The following is a 26,034-nucleotide window of genomic DNA, read 5'->3' on the forward strand; positions in this document are numbered from 1 at the left end:
TTCAAAATTATCAGTAAGCTAATAGGTGACTTTCACTAATTATGCCAGACTGTTCAGTCCTGTACTAGTAAGTACAGTCTGTACCATTAAGCTTTGTTTCATTCTCTTATTTTCACCTTGAAAAGTTACTGTGATCCAAAAGAAATTGTTGTGCTATACTCAAGGCTTTTACAGTCTTGCTGGGTTAATAATGTACCATTATCACAAAGTTTAAAAAGGTCTAAAACATATACCCTGCTTGATGCTAAATTACTTAAGCAGGTGTTCTTTTGAATAAATGTCCATTGACATTTCTGAAATAGGAGGTTATTTTTTAGTTTTTAGCATGTCAGAGTTTCCATATATCACTTTTTTCACTCCAGCTGAGTCTATAGGAAATATTTCCATCATCATGAAAAATATTTTTGAGTACCTTAGAGCAAGAAGCTTCTAGGAAACAAGTAGTCCATAGTATCTTTCTCCTTGTACCACTACAGATGGCAGAATCAAAAGCTGGTCAGACCTTAGGCCATGGAATCAAACCATTCTAGAAGAGACATTTTAACTGTGCATTATTTTGCCCAGGAGATGTTTTTCCAGTTAAGAATTCTGTTTCCTACCCCTCTATATAGAACTTAAAATTGGGTGATACCTCAGTGTATTAAATGAGATCCATTACAGGATAAAGCTGCTTTTTTTTTTTTATTAACATATAATGTATTATTAGCCCCAGGGGTACAGGTCTGTGAATCATCAGGTTCACACACTCCGCAACACTCACCACAGCACATACCTTCCCCAATGTCCCTAACCCTACCACCCTCTCCCTGGCCCCCTCCCTCCAGCAACCCTCAGTTTGTTTTGTGAGATTGGTCTCTTATGGTTTGTCTCCCTCCTGATCCCATCTTGTTTCATTTATTCTCTTCCTACCCCCCATACCCTCCACATTGCATCTCCACTTCCTTATATCAGTGAGATCATATGATAGTTGTCTTTCTCCGATTGACTTATTTCCCTAAGCATGATACCCTCTAGTTCCCTCCATGTCGTCACAAATGGCAAGATTTCATTTCTTTTGATGGCTGTGTAGTATTCCATTGTGTGTGTGTGTGTGTGTGTGTGTGTGTGTGTGTGTGTGTGTATACCACATCTTCTTAGGATAAAGCTTTTAAAACTACTCAGTCGTATGCTAAAATATTATATTATTGATAATATTCTTATGTAATGCAGATATTTGCCTGGTAATCCTGGGCTTACAGATATTCCCCACAGATAGCCTGGCAATAATCTGGAGATTGTAAACTGTAATCCATGCTTTGATCCTGAGAATGAATGAATGAATGAGTGAATAAGTATATACATACATACATACATACCCTGTGATTCAGTTATTAGTGGCAAGAGAAGCATTGAGAGAACAGAGCTATTATTGATTTATAAAGGTATTTGGTAGTTTTCAAACATTCTTGAGGGAGAATATGTCCTTTGCCACAAAATTCAGAGTTAATTCATGCATATTAAAGTTCCTATAATATATATCTGGAGTAATCCTGCCTCATTCACAAATAAACTATCCAAATCAGAAATTTCTGAGTACAGTTTTCTTATTGCAAATGGCCTGGCCCATGGCAATGGCCTGTACTCTGTAGCCACTCGCCCACACAGGTTCCATGGTGAGCATCAGTCCACACTCTGAGAATAGCTCACAGAGCTAAGGCTGGTAGCCTCTGAGATAGCCAGGCCCAGAGCACGGCCAGTTGCACCATTGAACCAAACAAGGCTGATTAGATGACATGGGATCTCGTCAACACAGTCCTTTAAACAGCTAAAGTGTAACATGCTCCCTCTCTCTCAGGTGACTGCTGGGCCACCTCTGTGGGAAAAGCCTCCCTCAGGGAGCCATGACTGCATGCCCAGCCCCCACCTAGGAAGACCAACAAAGAGTGACTTGCAGGTTCCCCTCCAGCATGTCTCTCTGAACCCATCTGATAATAAGCAGCCCACGACTGGGGATGCTGAACCCTCCCAACAGCCTGGCAGCAGCAAAAAGCTCAGAACTACCAGCCAGAAAGCAGAATCCATGTGCTTGGGTCATTTCCATAACCGCCACGTCTTCCAGCAACTGTTGATTGAAAAGCAAAAGAAGAAACTTCAGGAACAGCAGAAAACAATTCTGGAACTGAAGGAAAGCCAGCGGCTGGCAGAGGCTCGGTGGGCTGCAGAGCGGGCTGCAGCAGTCACTGATGCCCAGAGCTGCCTGCTGTCGAATCCCAGGAGAAAAGAACCCAGAAGAACCTGCCAGGTGCTTCCAAAGTATGTCCACTATATCAGAATATTCTTTGGACTTATGATTGGGGTTTTTTCACCTGTGGTAGATAGGCCCCTGAACTTCTTTTGTCCAGCTTCCAGACTCCATGAGTTCTCCCTTTCTTTGAAAGTACACAATTCAGAACAAAGCAACCCCCTACATTGTGACTGATCCGTGACAGGTACTTATAATATTTGAGGCAACTGGCTACCTTTGAGTTACACAGTTAGCATTTGTGTTGTGCTACTTTTGTCCAAGGAGCTCTGTTACTATACCAGTAAAAGAGAACAGTGCTTACTTGCTCTGCCTCAGTGCTGGGTTTCTGATTATGTGTGGTTCTGAGAAGCCGGGTTGTACAATGTCAGGTACAAATGGAGCAGCCCCTGGGCTGGCTCATTACCTAGCTTAAATTTGCAGTTGTTTTGGATAAAAGTAAACATCTTTGAGGCTGGAATAAGAGTCCAAATTTCTCAAAAGTCACTTACAATGGTTCCAGACGTGTTTGAGACATACTCAGTTCACGTGATAAGGCTAAGAAGTGGGTGATAGATACCTAATGATTTGAAGCCCTAGGGTGGGAGTCAGAGCACCTGACTAATGGCACACTCCGGCCAGTCACTCAACTTTTCCATGCTTCGTTCCACCAACGTCTAGAGTGGGTTTAATACATAGTTATCTTAGAGAGTAAAGATTAATTATAATTTGTGAAATGCTTTGAGTTTCTCAGGTTTGAAAGCTTTGAACAAAGCTGGTTATTGGTCTGAATTCTTTTCCTTTTTTTTTTTTCTTTTTTTTTTTTTTTTACCCCCAGTTCGCCTGTTGCTTCCCCTGAGACTGATGGTAGAGGAGGTGACTCCCCAAATTCTCTCTCTGGACCCAGAAGGAACCCAAGGCAGCAGAAGGCACCCCACCCCATACTAAAAGGCAGGGCGGTCTGGGTGGTTGTGGCCTGGTGGTGGTTATCTTCCTTCCTGAATTAGAATATGCTAGGACTGAATCCTAGTGACTCTTAAGTTTTGAGACTTGGCAGAACCTGGTCAAAGATGGCTAGACATGTGAGGAGTGCAGTGCACCAGAGAGTTCCATGCATTTTTTTCCTGCCCTCTCTGCCAAATTTTTTGGCCTTCCCAAAGAATACCAGAGGCGGGGTGGGGGGTGTTGAAAGGTATATCATTTTGAATTGGTTTGGATTACGAAAAAAAAGTGGGACAGTTACACAAAAATACTCTTGAGTAGCTGCTAAGGACAAACATTGATAAAGATCATCTGTCATTATACTTTGTTAACCTTGAATTATTGATCCTTTTACAGCAATCCCTGTGATTTTATGAGTTGTACCTTGATAGGCTTTTAGTAATGAAATCTACAAACCAGACATTTTAATTTAATAACATTTTTGATGCATGTAGAAATCACTGTTTAAACAAAACAATACTATGAAAAGAAAAGCATTCGCCACCTAGCGAATCCACTGATTGTTTTTTCTGTATACATAGTCATGAATGTGCATATGTTTGTATTTGGAGGTAGGCACGTTGGCAATTATATTATACTTGTAAGTCTGATTTTTCACCTTTGGCAAGATTGCTGCCCTTAGAAGAAGTGATGCCATCTGAAGCACACTGTGCCTGAAGTCCATTCATTTTAATGAAGAAATTAGCAATCTCTGCGTTGACTCTCTGCCAGGACGGCAGTTGATGCCATCTTTGCCTACCACTGAGCATGATCCGGAAATGCCCAGTTCGATGTGATTATTTTTTTTAAATGATTGTTTGATCAAGGAGTTAACATATTTTAGAACTCCAGCCTACTTTTTAAGTGGTCGTTAGTGATTAGCTCTAGAAAAGATGGGGAACATGCTTCTTACCAGAGCCTGCCTCTCAGGGCTCTCACTTTAATCCTCTGTTTTGTTTCTGCCTCTTTAAAGACAGCCTCCCTGCCACCATCTGTGGCACCCCCACTCTTCTTTTTTCAGCAGTGCAAACACTTAATATCTGTAAGAAATAGCCTGGTGAGTTTTTTGTTTATTAATTCTTGAAACTTGGACTTAAATCTTCTTCTCTATAACATGGCACAAGGAAGCAAAAGTAACTATTGGCTGACTTAGGTGAGCAGAACTTGATACTCCTCCCCCCCATTTCCCTCTCCTGTAAAAGTCCCGATTGATGACAGAGTCATATTATCAGACCATCTTGCACATTTGCTTCTTTTGGATCGATATTTAATAGACTGTCAAGAACAGGAGTCTGACACTTGAATTCGTTCAGATGCCAGTTCTCCAAATGCCTAGTACAATTCCATTTCCTGCCCATCTGTATATCTATCCAAGCCTTAAAACTAGATTTTAATATATTCATCATGACCCTAAACTTTAGTTTGTTGGTTGTTGTTGTTACATATACAGACGTAGGTATAATGACTTAGGAAAAAGAGCAGACTCAGTGGGATTTGAGGACTGACTGTACTGTCAAAGTATTTGTTAGATGTAGTTAAAGTTTTCTCCATTCATTGAAAGATTACCAATTTAAAATTCTGGTTTCTGGGTTTCAGTAATAAAAGTGTCATCAAGGTACACTGTCTTATTTAAACCAGTAAACAATTATTCTAATAGAAACGTGAAAACAATTTGCAAATTGTTCATCATTGATGAGGATAGGATTGTAGGTCTTTAACCTGTAGGGGGTAGATAAATAACATATATGTACTTACATATTTATAAATACAACTACAACTTATATTTTTAAAGTATAAATTTTATATTTATAAACAAATAAATGTTTCTGAAATTGTAAACACTCAACTTGCAAGAAAACCCTAACAGTAACACGAGATTTTGCTATAAAATGTGGAGACATTTCTTTTGCAGTTCTCCTTATATTTTTGATATTGGAACTCTGTTACTATTTTCTAGCCATGGAAGAGAGAGCAGTTCAGCGAGCTGAACGTAGGCGGATCTTGGCAGAGAGGAAGAAGAAACAAGAAGAGGACAAATTGGTAAATCAAGAATGAAACCTGAGGCAAGAAAAAGGATTTGTATAGGTCTTTATTAAAAAAAAGAAAAAATGAAGCCTAGGGGTGCATGGGTAGCTCAGTCGATTAAGCATCCAACTCTTGATTTTGGCTCAGGTCATGATCTCAGGGTGATGAGATCGCAAGCCCCACATCAGGCTCGCCTGCTTAAGATTTTCTCTCTCTCTCTGTACGCCACCCCCCCCACCTCTCTGCCCCCCTCTAAAAAAAAAGAAAAGAAGCCTAGCTTGTTTAAGTATCTTGAGACAATCGAGCTAGATTAACTTCAGAAATAGCTTTTTATCCACTGGCCCAAACTCTGAAAATTTTAGGAAAAGAAAGAGAGAAAACAGTAACACCATTAGCATAGCAAGAAGGAAATGTTATAAAAGTTGATGGGAGCCAGCAATGAGGAAGATTTACATATTTAGATTTAGATGTCCAACCTGGTAAGTTGCAAAGGTGAGTAGTTCTTACAGTTTTGACCTAGACTATCAAAAATAGATTTTGTATCTACTAAGAGAAAATAAACAGTTTCAACAGTTTGGGGGGTTTTTGTGTGTGAAATGAAAGAAAAAATTTGTCCTACGCTGTATGGCGTTTAGACTTAGTACTTCACAAGTAAAAATAAAAACTAAAAAGGAATCATTATTTGATGAAAAATTAATGTTCTCTTCTTGCTCTGTATCTCCTTTCCGAGTAGAGAAGAAACTTTTAAGTTACACAACTGACTACCTGTTGGTTGGCTTTTCTACTTTTATCAGAAAATACGGGCTTCTTTCAGAGACAGGCGGGTACTCTTGTAGATACTTGACATTCCTCAACATAAAAAATCTTACTTCCATACAAACATAGCATTCTTATTTTTTACAACTCTCCTCTTGACCAGGCCCAGTTAAAGGCCCAAGAGGAGGAGCGTCAGAAGAGGGAAGCAGAAGAAAAGGAGGCTCAGCTTAAGAAAAAACGAGAAGAGAAGAGACTGCAGAAAATGGTTCGTAGAATCTGTTTGGTCAGTCACCTGCTTAAAGTCTATTGTGTAAAATACCGTGACCCTGTGCACCTTCTCCATCCCCAGGCTTCCCTCCAGAACACTCTTCTCGCACCTCCGCCCTTTCACGCACTGTAAACCTCACGCAGTGAAAACCTCATTCTTTAGATTATAGCTCAAACTTGGCTTCTCCCAGATGAGCCTTTCTTGCCTTGTACACTCGCTTCTCCACCCAAGGTTAGGTTATGTTCCCATTTTACCTCCGAAATATATTTCCTTCAAAGCATTACCAGAGCTTATAATTATGCATATGTTTTGTGGTTGTCTTATTGATTTCAGCATCTCTAACGAAACTGGAATCTCCTTGAGAGTAAAGGGAGCAGTCTAGTGTTGCTCACTGTTGTATTGGTGAGCAGTGTCCCTGGCATACAGTAGCAACTTAGCAAGGGTGTTGAATGAGTGAGTGAATGAGTGAACAAGTAAATGAACAAATGGAAGAAAATATACGCCCAAGAAATAAGAGATAAAACTCTTACTTTCAAGAGTATTGAATTCTAATTGGAAAGATAAGGCCTAAATATGCCTGTCAGACAATATAATACAGCACATGTTGTCTTGTGGCTCAAAGAACAAAGAAGGGGCGCCTGGGTGGTTCAGTCAGTTAAGTGTCCAACTTTTGATCTCAGCTCAGGTCTTAATCTCAGGGTCATGAGTTCAAGCTCTGCATTAGGCTCCATCCTAGGTGATCAAGCTCTGCATTAGGCTCCATGCTAGGTGATCAAGGAGAGCCATAGAAGGAAAGCAAAGGAGATAAGAGAGCCATAGAAGGCAAGACCTATAAAGATTGAGGAGATAGAGACATTTTCATAGAAAAGAGATTCTAATTGGAAATTGCATTAGGATTCTACAGAGAAACAGAATAAATAAGTTATATGTGTAGGAAGAGATTTATTATGAGGAATTGGCCCATGTGATTATAGAGGCTGAGAAGTCCCATAGTCTACCATCTGCAAGCCAGAGACCCAGGAAAGCCAGCAATGTAATTCCAGTCCTAGTCTAATTTGATGGTATAAACTCCAGTTCAAGGGCAGGAAAAGACCAATGGCCTGGCTCAAGCAGGCAGCCAGGAAGGAAAAAAGGGGCAGATTCTTCCTTTTGGGTTTTTTGGGTGTTTTGGTTTTGGTTCTAGTTAGCCCTCAAGGGATTGGATGATGCCCGCCCACATTTGGGAGGGCAGTCTAACAGACTCCATGGATTCAAATGCTAATCTCATCCCAAAACACATTCGGCAGATACACCCATAAATGTTTAATCTAGGCACCCTGTGGCTCGTTTAAGTTGGCACATAAAATTAACCATACAAGTCTCCCCCGATACACTTGGCACCCATACACATCTCCTTAAACCATACTTAATCTCTAAATAAAGAAAAGAAGATCGTAATTCTGCTTAACATGATACAACTTTCTTGCATACAACCAAAACTGTACTAACCCCTTCCCCAGAAGAGGTCAAGTCCTTGAATGATGTTTACTCTTCTCATTGATATCCCGTAACTTAACTACTATGATATAAAATAAAAATACTTAAACACGATGATACAAATTCAATACATCTTATATTATGATTCATTGTAGAACATTTGAGAACTACAAAAAAATGGAAAAATATGAGCTCAGCTATAAGAGGTAACTAAATATCCTAGTATATTTACTTTGTTTCCTCTAAGCATCTCTCTCTTTATAGATTGATAATTTGGGGGTGGGGGGAAGGTGTATATAGTTCTTAATCTGCTTTTTTGCATTTAAGAATCTCTTATGAATATTTTCATTTACCATTCGGAATTTTTCAAAACGTTTTTATTTATACGTTGACAGTAAATTTTTTTCAATTTTTATGTAAATTCCAGCTAACATACAGTTTGATACTAGTTCCAGGTGTAGAATGTAGCGATTCATCACTTACATACAACACCTGGAGCTCATCCCAACAAGTGCCCTCCTTAATACTTACTATTTTTTAAAAATAAACTTTTTATTTTGGTTTACTTTAGGTTTATTAAAAAAGTTACAAAAGTAGTACGAGGAGCTTTTGTATACCCTTCACTCAATTTGTTTCTCCTTAACATTATCACCTTACATTACCATAGTGCATTTGTCAAAACGAAGAAACCAACATTAGTACATTATTATTAAGACCAGACTTTATTCACATTTCACCAGTGTTTCCAGTTTTTCTGACGACTCATCGTGTCTTTTCTGTTCTGTTACCCTTTATGTATATTCCTTTGCCACTACCACCTGCCTTTGATGGCTATACCTTTATAGTAGATATTGAAATTGGACAGTGAATTCTTCTACTTTATTCTTCTGTTTCAGAATTACTTAGCTATTCTTTGCCTTTTTATATAAGTTTTAGACTAATTTATCAATGTGTACAAAAAAAATCTTGCTTAGATTTTGATTGGGATCATATTGAATCTATAGTTCAAATTAGAGAATTGACATCTTAACAATATGAGTCTTTAATCTATGAGCATGGTATAGCTCCCCATTTATTTAGATCTTTGTTTCATGAGTGTTTTATAGCTTTTCGCATACCTTGTATATGATTGGTAGATTTGTACCTACATATTTCTTTTTTGGTGCTCTGATAAATGATGCTTTTTTTTTTTTTAATTTCAAATTCAGTTTTTTCATTGCTGGTATATAGGAGCACAGTTCATTTTTGTATGTTGACCTTGTATCCTGCAACCTTACTATAACTCACTTATTAGTTCTAGGCAGGGTTTTTTGTTTTTTTGTTTTTTGTAGATTCTTTGGAATTTTCTACAAGTTGTTTGCCAATAAAGGCAGTTTTATTTCCTCCTTTCTGATTTGTATGCCTTTTATTTGTCTTTCCTTATTGAACTAGCTAGGAGCAATACCAGTGCAAGATTGAATAAGGAGTAGTGAGATACACTTGTTCTTGTTCCTGATCTCAGGGGGAAGATCCAGTCTCTCATCTTTACTGTCATATATGTCATGTATTTTACTTTTATATGTATTATAAATACCCAGTATCTTCTTAACTTTTATTGCTTTAAACAATTGTGTTTTAGTGTGACTAAAAATAAGCTGGAGGCACATGGGTGGCTCATTCAGTTAAGCATCCAGCTCTTGATTTTGGCTCAGGTCATGATCTCAGAATAATGAAATAGAGCCCTGTGTTGGGCTCTGTGCTGGTTGTGGAGCCTGCTTAAGATTCTCTCTCCCCCTTTCCTTCTTCCCCTCCCCCACCCCACTCACCTGTATGCTCTGTCTCCCAAATAAGTGTTTAAAAAAATAAGCTGAAGATTATAGTTTTTCATTTCTGATGCTCTTTATTTCTTTGTGTAGATCTAAGATTTTAACTATATCACATTCCCTTGGCCTGAAAAATCGCCTTAAACATTTCCTGTAGGATAGGTCTGCTGGTAGTGAATTCTCTTAGTTTTCATTTGTCTGAAAAAGTTTTTGTTTCTTCTTCACTTTTTTTTCTTTTTTTTTTTTAAGAGAGAGAGAGAGAGCACATGAGCAGGGCAGGGAGAGAGGGGGAGAGAGAACCGACTTAACCAACTGAGCTAGCTACCCACTCTCCCTCACTTTTGAAGGTATTTTCACTGGATATAGAATCCTGGGTTGATAGTTTTTCTTTCAACACTTCACCTATGTCATTCTGTTGTCTTCTTCTTACCTGGTTTCTGACAAGTTTGCTGTCATTCTTATCTTTGCTCCTTTATTGTAAATGTCTTAATCTGCTTAGGTTGCCAGTTCTGTAGATTGGCCATCTGAGATCAGGGTGCCAGCATGGTTGGTTTCTGGTGAAGGCTCTAGTCCTGCCTTATAGATGGCCACCTTCTCACTGTGTCCTCCCATGACCTCTCCTAGTGAGAAGAGGAGTACATGAGCTCTCTGGTGAGTTAAAAGGATACTAATCTTATCTTTAGGACCTCATTTTACCTTCATTACTTCCTTAGAGGCCTCATTTCCAAATAAAACCACACTGATTGTTAGAGGACTTCAATATATGAATCCAGAGGGGGTTATAAACATTCTGTCTATAGCAGTAGGTAAGGTGGATTCTTTTCCCCCAACTGCCTTCAAGATTTTTTTGTGTCTTTGGTTTTCAGCAATTTGAATATAATTTGCCCAAATGTGATTTATTTGTTTTTTTTTAACCCCTGCTGCTGATCTCTGTTTCTTAGATATGTGGCTTTTATCTGTGAGTAATTTTGGAATATGTTTACCCATTATTATTCAGATATTTCACCTGTCCCTTTCATTTTCTTCCCCTTCTGGGATTCCAGCTTGCAATGCTTGCCTTACACTGATACTGTCCCACAGCTTTTGGATGTTCTATTGTGTTTTTCATTCTTTTTTTCTCTTTACCTTTCAGTTTGTGTATTTCTACTAATTTCAAGTTACCTGATTCTTTCCTTGACTATGTCAAGTCTAGTGATGAGCCCTTTGAAGGCTCTCTTCATTTCTGTTACCATGTGTTTTTTTTTTAATTTTCTAGCATTTTCATTTGACTGTTTATTATAGTTTCCATATCTCTCTTAAAATTACATATCTGATCTTGAATGATGACTACTTTGCTCATTAGAGCCTTTAATGTTGTTATAAGTTATTTAAAAATTAAAATTCCCTCTCTGGTAGTTCTAAAATCTCTGTCATATCTGAGTGTTGTTCTAAAGATTGATTTCTTTTTAGACTGTATTTATTGCTTATCTTTTGGTATGTCTTCATCATTGTTGTCATTGTTGTTGTTGAAAGGCGGGCTTGTTGTAGAGAACAGTAGAAACTGAGATAAATTGGCCTTTAGTGTGGAGATTTGTGTTAATCTAGCCAAGAGTTGGACTACATTTGAAGTTTTGTGTTGCCGTGGTTACCATTGTTGAGGTTTGCTATTGCTATGAGTACCATAGACTTCAATTTACACTAGCAACTTTGTTTTTATCTCTCTCTCTCTATTTTTTTTTTTTTTCTTGGTTTCAGGTCTTCTCTCTGTGCTGTTCCCCAGAGAAAGTCTGTCTATCTCTTTCAGGTCTCTCAGGTACACGCCACTGTTATTACTAGAGATTTGTTTGCATGCTGGTGGGGTATGGATGAGGGGAAACACTCTATAACATTGTAATTAAATCTGTCTTTGGAGTACACAGTATTGGGCAGTCAGAAGAATTTCCGCTCCTACTCCTCTGTTCCCTTCTTTTTGTATCCACTGGCTTAGTCTGTAACCTTAAAGCCCTTCCCTCTGAGGTTCCCCCTCCACTTAAATGAGAGGTTCCCCCTCCACTTAAATGAGAGGGGCTAGTCTGCTACCTCCAGCTGCAGTAGCATTCCACTAATGTCCTCAGCTGGGGCCACGTGCAGGTGAAGGCTTTTGTTTCCCAAGGGAGAATGGTCGGGGCAGATCTTAGTGGTTGCTGTTCCTCTCCACTAGCCAGAACCATGGTAGAAACTTTATCTGGATTCTCCCTGATCTCCATGAGAGCCTACAAAAAGGTGGAGTTCCTAGAGCAAAAGCCTGCAAAAAGGCAGAATGTCCCTATGACAATGACCCCCAGGTAAAATACAACTTCAGTTTATAATCGTAGACAAAAAGATTTTGTCACATAGACTAGTTTCTATTTAATAAATCATCTATAGTTATTTCAATCAAGATAGATGCATGTACAAATTGGTGGTGTTTGAACTTTCTTTACAAGCGCTTCAGATCTAAATTGCACTTGGCAGGGTGCCTGGGTGGCTCAGCTGAGCGTCCAACTCTTGGTTTCAGCTCAGGTCATGAATTTGGGGTCACGGGATCAAGCCCCACATCAGGCTCTCTGCTGGACCTGGAGGCCGCTTAAGATTCTCTCTCCAGGAGCACCTGGGTGGCTCAGTCCTTCAGCTGCTGTCTTCAGCTTCTGCTTAGCGGAAGCCCACTTCTCTCTCTCCCACTCCCCAGCTTGTGTTCTCTGTCTCGCTGTGTCTCTCTCTGACAAATAAAATCTTAAAAAAATAAATAAATAAAAATAAAAAGATTCTATTTGGGGCACCTGGGTGCTTCAGTCCATTAAGTGCCTGGCTTTGGCTCTAGTCATGATCTCAGGGTCCTGGGATTGAGCCCCACATCGGGCTCTCTGCTCAGTGGGGAGCCTGCTTCTCCCTCTCCCTCTGCCTGTCACTCCCCTGCTCACTCTCACTTGTACCCCCCCAATAAATAAATAAATAATCTTTTTTAAAAATTTAAAAAGAAAAGATTCTTTCTCTCCCTCTGCCTTACCCCATCCTACCCCCAACTTGCATATGCTCCCTCTTTTTTTTTTTAATATTTTATTTATTTATTTGACAGACAGAGATCACAAGCAGGCAGAGAGGCAGGCAGAGAGAGTGGGGGAAGCAGGCTCCCTGCTGAGCCCGAGGTGGGGCTTGATCCCAGGCCCCTGAGATTATGACCTGAGCCGAAGGCAGAGGCTTTAAGCGCTGAGCCACCCAGGTGCCCCTGCTCCCTCTCTCTTAAAAAACAAAAATGCGCTTGGCAGTTTTCTCCTTTGCTTCTGGGCAGTCTTGCTCTCCATAGTGTATTTCTTTTCTTTTTTTTTTTTTTTTTAAAGATTTTATTTATTTATTTGACAGAGAGATCACAAGTAGGCAGAGAGGCAGGCAGAGAGAGAGGGGGAAGCAGGCTCCCCGCTGAGCAGAGAGCCCCATGCGGGGCTCGATCCCAAGACCCTGAGATCATGACCTGAGCCGAAGGCAGCGGCTTAACCCACTGAGCCACCCAGGTGCCCCTCCATAGTGTATTTCTCCACCCAGTTTATCACAGGCTCTTTTTCTATTCGGTGCACAGGTGATTTTTTAACTCCTTGTATACTTTATGTAGCTACTCCCAGCAAGCAGTAACCAAGGCCGTGGCAGCATTATTCCTCTGGACATCAAAAAGATGATGACACTTCTGAGCCAGTACCTGCTATGACTTCTCTGAGTAGTCACATCCTCGATGTGTTGATGGGAGCCTGCTTTATCTCTTTTAGTTGGACATTTTTTACTCATTAAGTTTATTAGTTTATGGTGTGAGGTACCATATTTCTAATTATATAGAGGAGTTGCTCTATATAGAGCACTGGAGAAGTTCTCTAGGGCAATCACATGTATTTCTTTGGATAGAAAATACAAGATAAGTCCTGACCATATTTTGGGCTAAGGGAACTGGAAGAATTCCTCAGGGATAGGCTCATGACAGATTTGTTCTCCATATTCAGGAAGTGGTTCAGGGTCAAGACATGGCTGCCCTCTGCGATCCTTGCTACCTACAACTCCCCCGGACCTAGAAGCGCTACATTCTTCATAGGGGGCCTTTGTAGCCACGGCAGGAAGTCTGGGGCAGGATGGTCTCTGATACGGAAGTGTTGCTTAGTGTTCTGTGGCTTTGACAGGATAGCCTGTCCGGTGTAGCAGTAGGATGGCCACTTGGTGGGTCTCATACAATAACCTTTTGAAAATAAAAATCTAAACTCCTCTTAAATCCCATTGCTCAGCTGGGAGCCTGTTTTCTTCTCCCTCTGCGGCTCCCCCTGCTTGTGGCTCGCTCAAATAGGTAGATAAAATCTTAAATATAAATTTATATATATATATAATGCTATGTAATATTAAATTTTGGCTCAAGAAGATCTCTAGTAGATGTTTTTCTCTCTCTTTTTTCATGGAAAAGTAAACTTAAAAGAAGGCTATTTTTCCCCACTCCATCGGAAAATGGATTTCCTTTGGAGCCTACACCACCAGCCATGGAGTTGTAATTCTAGGAAAATAGTTACACTGTAACCTAGATGTGCCTGTGAACAGGGTTGACCAGCCTGAGGGTTGTTGTCTGTGTTAGATTCCTGTCTGTAAGTCACAACTGCTGTCTAATGCTACAGGAGCATTTCAATGGATGAGAAAATGGCTACTTTCTGTTTTCACCCACCACATAACCCTCCGCTGTTACTTGTTACTCCTAAGAAAATTCTTGTAAATAGTTTTTATTTCTGGCCATCCAAGTCAACATTTTAGATGTCTGAAGTCAAGATTATAAAGATAATTTGGGGTTAGTACTTCAGAGAATGTGGACATTTCATTTTGAGGAATTTGTACTGAAACAGGTAGTTTGGATTAGAAGATCAGGCAAATCTCCCTTCCATAGTAAAAATGTTCTTCTGGTGCACGCTCTCATTTTTTTTCTCACAGAAGACTCCGCAATTAGATAGCTTATCAGATTCAGCCAATTCACCACACTTTTCCTGAAGTGAAATTGGCGGGGGGGGGGGGGGGGGGGACACTTAAATGAAATGTTTTTGTATTTATATTATGTAAATGACAACTATTGTGAAGACAGTCTGCAGTCTTTGCTTTTCTCTTGTGACTTTTGTAAGGGATATCACTGGCTACCACTCACCATTTTTAGGTAGTTTTATTTTTCTCACTTTTATTATAGCCTATTTTTATTAAAAATAGAAAAATACAGTAAACCATTACACTTCTGTCATCTTTCTCAGTCAGCCCCTCAAGGGGTACGTTCTTCTTTGAGGAGCAAGGGAAGTCTTTCCTCAGGGTATTACCAGAAATGGTTACTCTTTCTCGCTGCCTAATGATCATCAAATACTTTTTAACTTTTTTCTGGACTTACTTGTTCATCGCTTTTAAAAAGAGTGCAGTGTAAGAATATTATTCTAGGCTTTTAATGCAGGGTGGAGTATCTTTAGGGTTATTTACATATATCTCTCTACCCTGTAATCTAAACGAAGGCGCTGTATTGCTAGGTTTCCCATAATAATGAGGGAGAAATATTGATTGCTGTCCTAACTAGATACTTTACTTTTTAGTAACATAGTAAGATACAAATCATCTGTGAACAACGCTGAATGTGTCTAAGACCATGCATAGTACTGATTCTTGTAGTACTCATGACCACCTTTTCCTCAGCTGCTTGGCAGAATTGTTTCCGTTAATGCTCCAGTGTTCTGGTACCATGATTAGCACATGGTTTAGTGGCTATACGTTCAAATTAAATTAATTACCTGTTTGTTGAAATGAAATTTCATTAGTGTTTTGGTCATGGCATTTTTACTTATTTTTTCAGTTTTGCTGAGGTATAATTTATAAAATTGTAAGGTACTTAAAATGTCCAACAGGATGATTTGATGTACTTACACATTGTAAAAGGATTCTCACAGTTGGGTTAACACAGCTGTCACCTTATATATTTACCCACTGTGTGTGTGTGTGTGTGTGCGTGCACGTATGTACACTTAAGTTCTCTCTTAGTTAATTTTAATTATAAAATAGTGTATTAAAAACTACAGTCACCATATTACACTTCAGGTCCTCAGACTACATTCATCTCACAACTAAAAGTCTGTACCCTTTTTCCAGGCTCTCCCTATTCCTCCCCATACCCCAGTTGCAAGCACATTCTCTTCTCTGTTTCTAGGAATTTGGTAATAGCCATTCTAACAGTTGTGAGGTGATAGATACCTCATTGTGGTTTTGATTTGTATTTCCCTGATGATTAGTGATATTTGAGTCGCTTTTCATATACTTGTTGACCATTTGTATGTCTTCTGGAAAAACATCTATCTATTCAGGTTCTTTACCCATTTTTTAAATGGGTTATTTGGGGGGGGGTGCTTTTGAGTTGTATGGGTTCCTTGTAAATTTTTGGTATTAACCCTTTATCAGAAATGTGGTTTGAAAATATTTTGTTCCATTCCATAGATTACCTTTTCATTTTGTTGATGGTTTCCTTTGCTGTACAGGTGCTTTTTAGATTGATATAATCCCACTTGTTTATTCTTGCTTTTGTTGCCTTTGTTTTAAGGTGTTCAGTACAAAAGCTCATCTCCAAGTCCAGTGTCAAGGAGCTTACCTACTGTGTTTTTTTCCAAGAGTTTTAGTTTCAGGTCTTCCATTCAAGTCTTTCATCCATTTTTAGTTGATTTTTATGGATGGTATTAGATAAAGGTCCAGTTTTATTGTTTTGCAGGAGGCTATCCAGTTTTCCCAGCACCGTTTATTGAACAGACTTTCCCCCTTTGTATATTCTTAGCTCCTTTTGAAAATTAATTGACCATATATGCATGGGTTTATTTCTGGGCTCTCTATCCTATTCTGTTAATCTATGTGTCTTTTTTTTTTTTTTTTAAATGCCAATACCATACTGTTTTACTTACTGTAACTTTGTGATACAGTTTGAAATTAAGAAATATGATGCCTCCAGCTTTGATGTTCTTTCTCAAAACTGCTTTGGCTATTCAGGATTTTTCATGGTCCCATACAAATTTTAGGATTTTTTTTTAATTTCTGTGAAAAATACCATTGGAGTTTTGATAGGGATCGCAATGAATCTATAAATTGCTTTGGGTAATATGGACATTTTAACAATATTAATTCATCCAATCCATGAAGACAGTGAATCTTTCCATTTATTTATTGTTCTGTGAAAAGATTCACAACAGCTGTGTTTTGGTTTTGAAAAAGAAAAGAAAACTTTATTATTGTTATTATAGATACCTAATAGAAACAGAAGAGGAAAGAAATCTACACATAGATGAAGGTAATAGAAGGGAAGAAGCCTGGGCTATGTGCATCTGCTTCCCCTCCCGGATTCCATTCTAGGGAGCTGGTGGGGCCTGGAGCAGAAGGGGAGGTGAGACAAGATTTAGAGATCTTGACATCCAGAACAGAAGAGCCAGTTCTGACCTGGAGACCAGAAAATGTATTTCAACAACCCGGCTCCCATCGTTACTCACACATCACAAGTCTCACAAACAACATTCCTTAGCCTGCCTACGTATGTGCAGGTCTTGGGGCTGGTTATGCAGGACATATCACAGAAAAAAAAAAAAAAATCTACCCATATAGAACATTTGTGTCTTCTTCAATTTCTTTTATAGGTTCTGGTGGCGCCTTTAGGATTTTTGATATACAGTATCATGTCATCTGCAGAGAGAGATAATTTTACTTCTTTCCTAATTTGGATGCCTTTATTTCTTTTTCTTGCCTAATTGCTCTGACACTTCCAACACTATTTTTTTTAAAAGATTTTATTTATTTATTTGACAGAGAGAGCTCACAAGGAGGTAGAGAAGCAGGCGGAGAGAGAGAGAGAGAGAGAAGCGGGCTCCCACTGAGCAGAGAGCCCAATGCGGGGCTCGATCCCAGGACCCTGAGATCTGACCTGAGCTGAAGGCAGAGGCTTAACCCACTGAGCCACCCAGGCACCCCACTTCCAACACTATTTTGAATAAAATTGATGAAAGTGGGCATCCTTATCTTGTTCATAATAGTAGAGAAGAAGCTTTTCAGTGTTGGGTGTGACGTTAGCTGTGAGCTTCTCAAGTATGGTCTTTATTGAGATACGTTCCTTCTGTACCCAATTTGTGGAGAGGTTTTATCATAAAAGGGTGTTGAATTGTGTGAGATATATTTTCTACATCTATTGAGATGATCAGAGGATTTTTATCCTTCATTTTGTAACATGGGAGTATCACGGTGAGTGATTTGTGGATGTTGAACCATCCCTGCATCCCTGGAATAAATCCCACTTGATCATAATGTATGATACTTTTAATGTACTGTTTAATTTGATTTGCTGATATTTTGTTGAGATTTTATGTTCATCAGGGATACTGGCCTGTAATTTTCTTGAGTCCTTGTCTAGCTTTGGTATCAGGGTAATATTGGCCTTATAAAATGACTTAGGAAGTGTTCCCTTCTCTTACACTTTTTGGAAGAGTTTAAGAAGGATTGGTATTAATTCTTAAAATACTTGGTGGAATTTACCAGTGGCGCCTTCTGGTTTTGGACTTCTCTTTGTCAGAAGGATTTTGATTACTTATTCAGTCTCTTCACTAGTAATCCGTCTGTTCAGATTTTCTAATTCTTCATGATTCAGTCTTAGTAAAAGTTGTATGTTTTTAGGAATTTATCCATTTGTAGGTTAAGTTGTTGGTATATAATTGTTCATAGTAGTTTGTTATGATCCTTACTATTTCTGTGTTTTCTCTTTCATTTCTGATTTTATTTAAGTCTCTCCATTTTTTCTTAGTCTAGCCACAGGTTTGTCTGTTTTATCTTTTAAAATAGACATCTCTTAGTTTCTTTGATCTTTTCTATTGTTTTTCTAGTCTCTATTTCATTTATTTCTGCACTGATCTTTCTTTCACCCTTCTGCTAACTTTGGGCATAGTTATTTCTTCTTCTAGTTTGTTGAGATGTATAGTTAAGCTGTTTGAGATCTTTCGTTTATTTTATGTAAGTGTTAAATGCTATAAACTTCCCTCTTAAAACTGCTTTTGCTGCATCTCATAAGTTTGGGTTTATTTTGTTTACATTTTCATTTGCCTAGACATGTTTTTTGATTTCCCTTTTGATTTCTTCTTTGACTCATTGGTTATTTGTAAAGCATGTTGTTTAATCTTCATGTATTTGTGTGTTTTCCAGTTTTCCTTTTGTAATTGATTTTTAATTTCATAACATCATGGTTGGAAAAGATGCTTGATATGATACCAGTTTTTTTTTTAATTTATTAAGATTTGTTTTGTGTCATATAACATACAATCTATCCTGGAGAATGTTCCCTGTACCCTTGAGAAAAATGCGTTATTCTGCTGTTGTTAAATGAAATGTTCTGCATGTCTGTTAGATCCATCTGGTCAAACATATAATTTAAGTCCAGTGTTTCCATAGTGATTTTCTGTCAGTGTGATCTATCCTTTTGTTTAAAGTGGGTTATTTAGGTTTCCTACTATTACTGTACTGCTCTCTAGATCTCCCCTCAGAATGTTAGTATTTGCTTTATGTATTTGGGTGATTCAATAATTGGATGCATATTTTTTTAATTAGATGAACTCATTTGATACATTAAATTAGGCAAAGAAAAATCTATGCAACTGAGTAAAAAGAAGGACATTCTCATACTACTTGAACACACAGCAGTGGTCAAAAATAATGAATTGTGGAATGGATCCCAAGATTTAATGCAAAAAAACACCCTATACAGAAAACTTCAGGCTTCTAACTTTACTAAATCTAATACTAAACACGTTTCCTTTTAGTCCTCAGCTTCTTGCAAGTCTTTTCCACTCTCAGTACTAACTGCAGATCAGTATATGCGGCTTCCAACCTGTGCTAGCAATCTGGAATCATTATCTAGGACTCTTAAAGGATCTCTGCCTCCTTTTTAATTGAATGATTTTCACCATCTTCAGCTTTCTTTTTTTTTTTTTAATCTTTTCTTCTTTTGCTTCTGTTTCATGCATTATTTTTTCTATGACCAATCACTTCGCCATGCCAGCTTTGATCTTGATCTACCTCACTGGAGGATTGACCATGATCCACTGAGCACCACGGGAAGGAGGGGTGGAGAACCAAGGGTACCGTGGAGGAATACTGGTGTATAAATATTTATAATTGTTATATGCTCTTGATGAACTGACCCTTTTGTCATGGTATAATGCCTATTTTTTTAAATCTCTTGTTACAGTCTTTGGCTTAATGTCTGTTTTATCTGATATAAGGCTAGCTACTCCTGCTGTCTTTTGGCTTCTGTTTGCATGGAGTATCTCTTTTCTATCACTTCACTTTCAGTCTCTGTGTGTCCTTAAAGTTGAAATGAGCCACTCATAGGCAGCAGTTTGGGTCCTGATTTTTTTCATCCATTCAGCCACTGTATGTATGGCTTTTCACTGGAGAATGTAGTCTGTGTGCATTTAAAATATTGATAGTCATGGCTTATGATTGCCATTTTACTAACTGTTTTCTAGCTCTTTTGTAGTTCCTTTATTCCTTTCTTCCTCTCTTGCTTTCTTCCTTTGTAATTTAATGATTCTCGTAGTGTTACGCTTTGATTCCTTTCTCTTAATCTTTTTTATTTATTTACTATAGGCTTATGCTTTGTGGTTGCATGAAGCTTGCATAAGATGTCTTGTAGTTTTAACAGTCTGTTTTAAGCTATAACTTCAAATGTATGTAAAACCTCTACATTTTTATACTCCCGCTCCCAAAGTTTGTATTTGATGTCACAATTTACATCTTTTTTTAAAAGATTTTATTTATTTGTTTTAGAGAGAGAACATGAGTGGGAGGGGTAGAGGAGGAGAGAGAGAATCTGAAGCAGACTCCATGCTGAGTGTAGAGCCCGATGTGGGACTTGAACTCACAACCCTGAGACCACAACCTGAGCTAAAACCAAGAGTCAGATGTTCAACTGACTGGAGCACCCAGGCACCCCACAATTTACATCTTTTATAGTGTGTATCCATTAACAAATTATTATTATAGTTATTTTTAATACTTTTGTCTTTTAACCTTTATACTAGAGTTATAAGAGATTCACCTACCATCATTACCATATTATTTTGTATTAAACTATTTATATATATACCTTTACCAGTGAATTTTACAGTTTCATATGCTTTTATGTTACTAGCTAGTGTCCTTCACTTCAACTTAAAGCCCTTTAAAAAAAAAAAAAAGATTTATTTATTTATTTGTTTGTTTGTTTGTTTGAGATAGAGAGAAGGGGCAGGGAAGCGGATGAGCAGAGATCCTGATGCAGGGCTGGATCTCAGGACTCTGAGATCATGACCTGAGGCAAAACCAAGAGTCAGATACCTAACCGATTGAGCTACCCAGTTGCCCCTTGAATTAGTACTTTTCAGTGTTGGGATTTGAGTAAGGCTGGTCTAGTGGTAATGAATTTATTTCGCTTTGGTTTGTCTGGAAAATTCTTTTATTTCTCCTTCAATTGTGAAGGACATCTTTGCTGGGTAGACTGTTCTTGTTTGGCTGGTTTTTTCTTCTAGCACTTTGAATATATCATCCCACTCCCTCTGTCCTGCAAGGTTTCTGCTAAAAAACTTGTTGATTGTCTTATGGGAGTGCCCTTGTATGTAACAAGTTGCTTTTCTCTTGCTGATACTCTACTCTTCTTTAACTTTTAACAGTTTAATTGTCTTGGTGTGTCCCTCTTTAGATGTATATTGTTTGGTATTCTTTGGGCTTCCTGGATACGGATGTCTGTTTCTTTCCCCAGGGAATTTTTCAGCCAGTATTTCTCTAAATAAGCTTTCTGCCCCCTCCTTTCTTCTGGAACCCCTGTAATGCTTATATTTCTACCCTTGATGATGTCCTGTCAGTCCGTTATGCTATCTTCATTCTTTTTTTCTTTTTCCCCTGATTGGATGAATTCTCTGCTCTGTCTTTAAATTGGCTTATCCTTTCTTCTGCCTGATATAGCCTGATGTTGAACCCTTTATCAAATTTTTCAGTTCAGTTACTGTATTCTTCAGCAATATGATTTATATTTGGGGGTTTTTTAATATATATTTTGTATCTCTTTGGTGAAATTCTTTGTTCATGCATTACTCAGTGGGCATTTTTTTATGATCACTGTTTTGAATTGTCTATTGAGTAAATCATTTATTTCATTAAGATTGATTTCTAGAGATTCATCTTGTTCCTTTCATTGGAAGATATTCCCATCTCTACTTTTCTTGACTCTTCCTGTTGGTTTCTGCACATGAGATAAAGCAGCAACCTCTCATAGTCTTGACAGAGCGGTCTCTTGTGGGAGATGAACCTTATCAGTCAGCCTCACCCAGGTTCTTGACCTTAGTCTTCATCCAGTCTGTTGTCTTTGTTCTTAGCTCCCAGTAGTTGAGCTGTACCAATACTTGTCAGTGTCCCAAAGGGGAAAATCTCAGTCAGCACCTAGATCCAAGCTGATTAGCTGATTATAAAACTGTACCCTCCTGTGAAATGTGTAAACCTGACAATTCACAGACCTGTACCCCTGTGGCAAATAATACATTATATGTTAATAAAAATAATTAATAAAGGAAAAGAAGAAAAAATATATTCAAAAAAAAAAAAACAACAACAACACTGTACCCTCAAGTAGCAGCTGGGAATGTAGGGTAACTAAGCCCCTTCCAGGGAGAAACTATGAGATGTATTTTGCCTGCTCCCTCTGCACTGAGTCCACATGGGGAGAAGGGTGCTTCTAATTTAAAAATTACTTCTTTGTAATTTGAAACTATGAGATGTATTTTGCCTGCTCCCTCTGCACTGAGTCCACATGGGGAGAAGGGTGCTTCTAATTTAAAAATTACTTCTTTGTTACAGTCCTGTAGAACTTGTAAATGTAAGCTCCACTGGCTTTCTGAGCCAAGCAAACCAGGGTCCCATCCCTCAAGTGGTAATCATAAATGTTGGGTAACCAGATTGTGTCCAAGCTCCTTCCAGAGAGATGCTGGTTGTTTGGTTTTATTGGAGTGAGCAAGAGGGAAAAGGCAGAATAAGAGTCTATAGGGCACTTCCTTTGGGGAAGACCACAATCAACCCCTAAATGTGTGCTAAATTAGAAGCTGGACCTACAGGCCTTAGCTTACCATATGGTCAAACCGCTTTCAGAGCGACTAGGAGATGGGCATATTTGTCTGCTCTTTCAGGGCTGAACCCTAAAGGGATAGCCATAGGAAGTGTGCACACATCCATTAAGAACTGTTTCTTAGTTTCCTATCATTTTGTATATCTCATGGACACAAGCCCCAGTAGCTTTCAGAGGCAGTCATTTTATGGCCCTTTTCCTGAGTAGTTGTTTTAAAAGATGAAGTGCCAGATATGCAGTCCAAACCCCGTGTTCCTCAGAGAGAAGTTCCAAGTTAGGAGTTCCCTCCCTGTTGTATGGTGCTGTGCCAGGGATGGGGTTTATGTCAGAAGCCTGTTTCAGTCCTTCCTACCCAATTTGATATGAGTGTTTTCCTCATTCACCTGATAGGGAAGAGTCACTCAGCTAGTTTCTAGATTTCTTTCTTTTTTTTTTTTTAAAGATTTTATTTATTTATTTGACAGAGAGAGATCACAAGTAGGCAGAGAGAGAGAGAGAGGAGGAAGCAGGCTGCAGAGAGCCCGATGCGGGACTCCATCCCAGGACCCTGAGATCATGACCTGAGCCGAAGGCAGCGGCTTAACCCACTGAGCCACCCAGGCACCCTAGTTTCTAGATTTCTAACAGAGGGAAGTGCTCTGTATGTAGCTGTACACTGAATGCATCCAAGGCCGGAAGGAAGTCCAGGACCTCCTATGTCACCATCTTGGTCCCTTCTCAGCATTTTCACGTTTGAATTTTTCCCAGAAAGAACTAGAGAAGCAGAAGAGAATTAAGAGGAACCAGCAGCTGGAAGCAGTCGCCAAAGAACATTATGAAAGGATGTTGCTAAGGAAAAAAGGCCTGGAACCTTGGAAGAGATTGAGACTGCAAAACAAGCAAAACATCCAGGTATGGTGTCACACACTTCCTTCCAAAATTACAAAATGGACTTTTCAAATGGAATAAACACCCAATTCAAATTGAGGGCTGCTTGGTGATTTAAAAGCTAAAAATAAAAGCTAACCGAGTATATGTAATTCTTTGTTTTGGATAAGAGTTCAGATTTGGTCTTCCAAGACAGAGAAAGATTTCTATAATTGCGTAGGTTGGAAACAAAGTGAGTAGATTTTTTATTAAAGACTTTTTTAAAGTAAGATGAATAGAGGCTTCTCTCAATTTTAGCCATGTTTCTCATAAAGAGGAAATAATTACCATAAGGTATTAGGTTTCTGTTTGAGTAAAGCTGCATAACGCCCTCAAAAATCAGCGGCTTGCAATTTAGACATTTGTTTCTTACTCACACGTCTGTGGGCCAGCTGTGGATTATATTCAGGTCTCTCCACAGCCTCTTTCTGGCTTCAGCAGTAATTCAGGCCGTGCTTTTCACCTGGCAAATGTCTACTGTGCAACAACTAAACCCAATGATGTAAACAACCCACACAACTTCTCTCCTTGTATCCTGTCCACTAACATTTCATTGGCCGAAGCAAATCATAGAGACAAACTCAAGGTCGTTAAGAGGAGGAAAAGTTCCATCTACTTCATTGAGAGGCATTATGAAATCACATACAAAGAGTAGGGATCTGTAATCCTATTATAGGGAACCATAACCTACTCTGCCACACAGAGATATATAAAATCAAGTAAAATCAAGTAAATCAAGCTTCAAACTTACCCAGTGCATAGGGCAGGGCATTCTAAACTAAATGATCAGAAGCTCAAAATAGATGAGATGTTATTTTTAGAATTGTTTAAAAATAAGCACAGTAATTCTAGGTATGACCACTATTGCTTACACATTTGGCCAGGTTAATATTGAAGAGTAAAACTCGCGTTTTGGGTTATGAAAACCAAGTATCATGAGCCCCACTAAATTGAGTAATGCTGCAGATTATACCTCTGGAAACGTGACGTAGGCTCCCTGCCTATTCATTCTTCATTCTGTTTGTTCTCTCCTTGTTTTTCATACCTTTTTACCTTCCCAAAATTGTTTTTTTCCTCTGTCCCTGATTTTTTTCCTCAGCCTCCTTACCAGTGGTTCTGGAATTACTGAGTATTCCAAACCAGCTGAGGAAGGCCATTTGTGGTGATCTGGCCTGAGGGCAAGAGGATCTATCTGTGCCTCGAGCCATTTACTGTTTTGCTGTGGCTTTTTCCTTGTAATGAGAGAGAAGGGCTGACTCTCTAGTCTTCTGAGTGAATGAATTTGGAAATCAAATTTGAAATTTGAACTGAAAATTTCCTTACAGTACACTACTACAAAGATCATTTGCTATCTAACTGGATGCTTCTAGTTTTGTTTTATCTGGCTTTTGTATATTGGGGGCGGGGGTTCATTTATTAATACGCAAAGGAAAAGCAGACAGCGAATGGAAAGATTCATTCTTATATTCCTATCAGCTCTTCTTTTTTGGTCCTAGTATTTGAATAAATTCAAAAAAGGTATAAAATGCTGAAACAAATTGAATCTATGGGTGAATAACCAAATTAAAATTTTTCTATTTCTTTATTTAAATAAAAAAATAGAAACTGGAGTTTGATCTGAAAATGACAACTATAGGCTTTAAATACAGAAAAACCCAATTAAAAGAAAAACAGGAAGACAGATCTGAAACCAGCCTTTCCAAACTTTTCTGTTCATAAAACCTGTTATCCATTCATCTGGAGATCTTATAAAAATGTACATTCCTGGTTCCACCGCCAGGTATTCTCGGTATGTCTGAGATGCTGGCTGGTGTGCGTCAGGGAATCTGCATTTTTAATAAGTAGCCTGGGGAATTCTGAGTGGTCTGAGCACCACATTTTGGGAATCACCTCTCTAGCTCATAACAAGTGCATTCGCTTCCTATTGCTGTTACAACAAATTACCACAACATTAGGAACTTACAGTAACACATACACTAACTTAAAACTGGACTTGCTGGGCCAAAGTCTGAGTATCAGCAGGGCACCTTCTTTCTGGTGGTTCCAAGGGGGGTGGAATCTGTTTCTGAACCTCTTTCACCTTCCAGTGGCCACCGGCATCCTGTTGCTCTCAGCTCCCTCCTCGAATCACTCTTCTCTCTGCTTTCAGGTCACATACACTGATGCTGACCCTGTCACCTCCCTCTGACAAGTATTCTTGTGATTACATTTAGGGCTCTTGCATATCATACAGGATAATCTCCGCATTTTACAATCTTTCACTTAATCATATCTGCAAAATCCCTTGTACCACATAAGGTAACATATTTACAGGTTCCAGGGATCAGGACATGGCCTTCCCTGAGAGCCCACTATTCAGTCTGTCATGACAAGGTAGTAGAATTTTAGAGCATTAGCAGTCCTCTCCACCTCT

The 26,034-nt window shown here is 38.7% G+C and overlaps 1 protein-coding gene and 1 pseudogene across 2 annotated transcripts in view; one reads left to right on the forward strand and one right to left on the reverse strand.

The window, feature by feature from the left end:
• The window catches only part of CCDC191 (coiled-coil domain containing 191), an 89,862-nt gene that overhangs the window by 44,465 nt on the left and 19,363 nt on the right, over positions 1-26,034 (forward strand). For both annotated transcript variants that reach the window (XM_032348203.1, XM_032348212.1), the window contains exons 10-14: positions 1,835-2,292; positions 3,099-3,211; positions 5,199-5,281; positions 6,186-6,287; positions 23,463-23,606. In XM_032348203.1, coding sequence (XP_032204094.1) covers positions 1,835-2,292; positions 3,099-3,211; positions 5,199-5,281; positions 6,186-6,287; positions 23,463-23,606 — 900 coding nt within the window. The remainder of the gene's footprint in view (positions 1-1,834; positions 2,293-3,098; positions 3,212-5,198; positions 5,282-6,185; positions 6,288-23,462; positions 23,607-26,034) is intronic.
• On the reverse strand, positions 19,332-19,656 carry LOC116593787 (annotated as a pseudogene).

Source organism: Mustela erminea, chromosome 1, assembly GCF_009829155.1.
Source record: "Mustela erminea isolate mMusErm1 chromosome 1, mMusErm1.Pri, whole genome shotgun sequence".
NCBI lineage: Eukaryota > Metazoa > Chordata > Mammalia > Carnivora > Mustelidae > Mustela > Mustela erminea.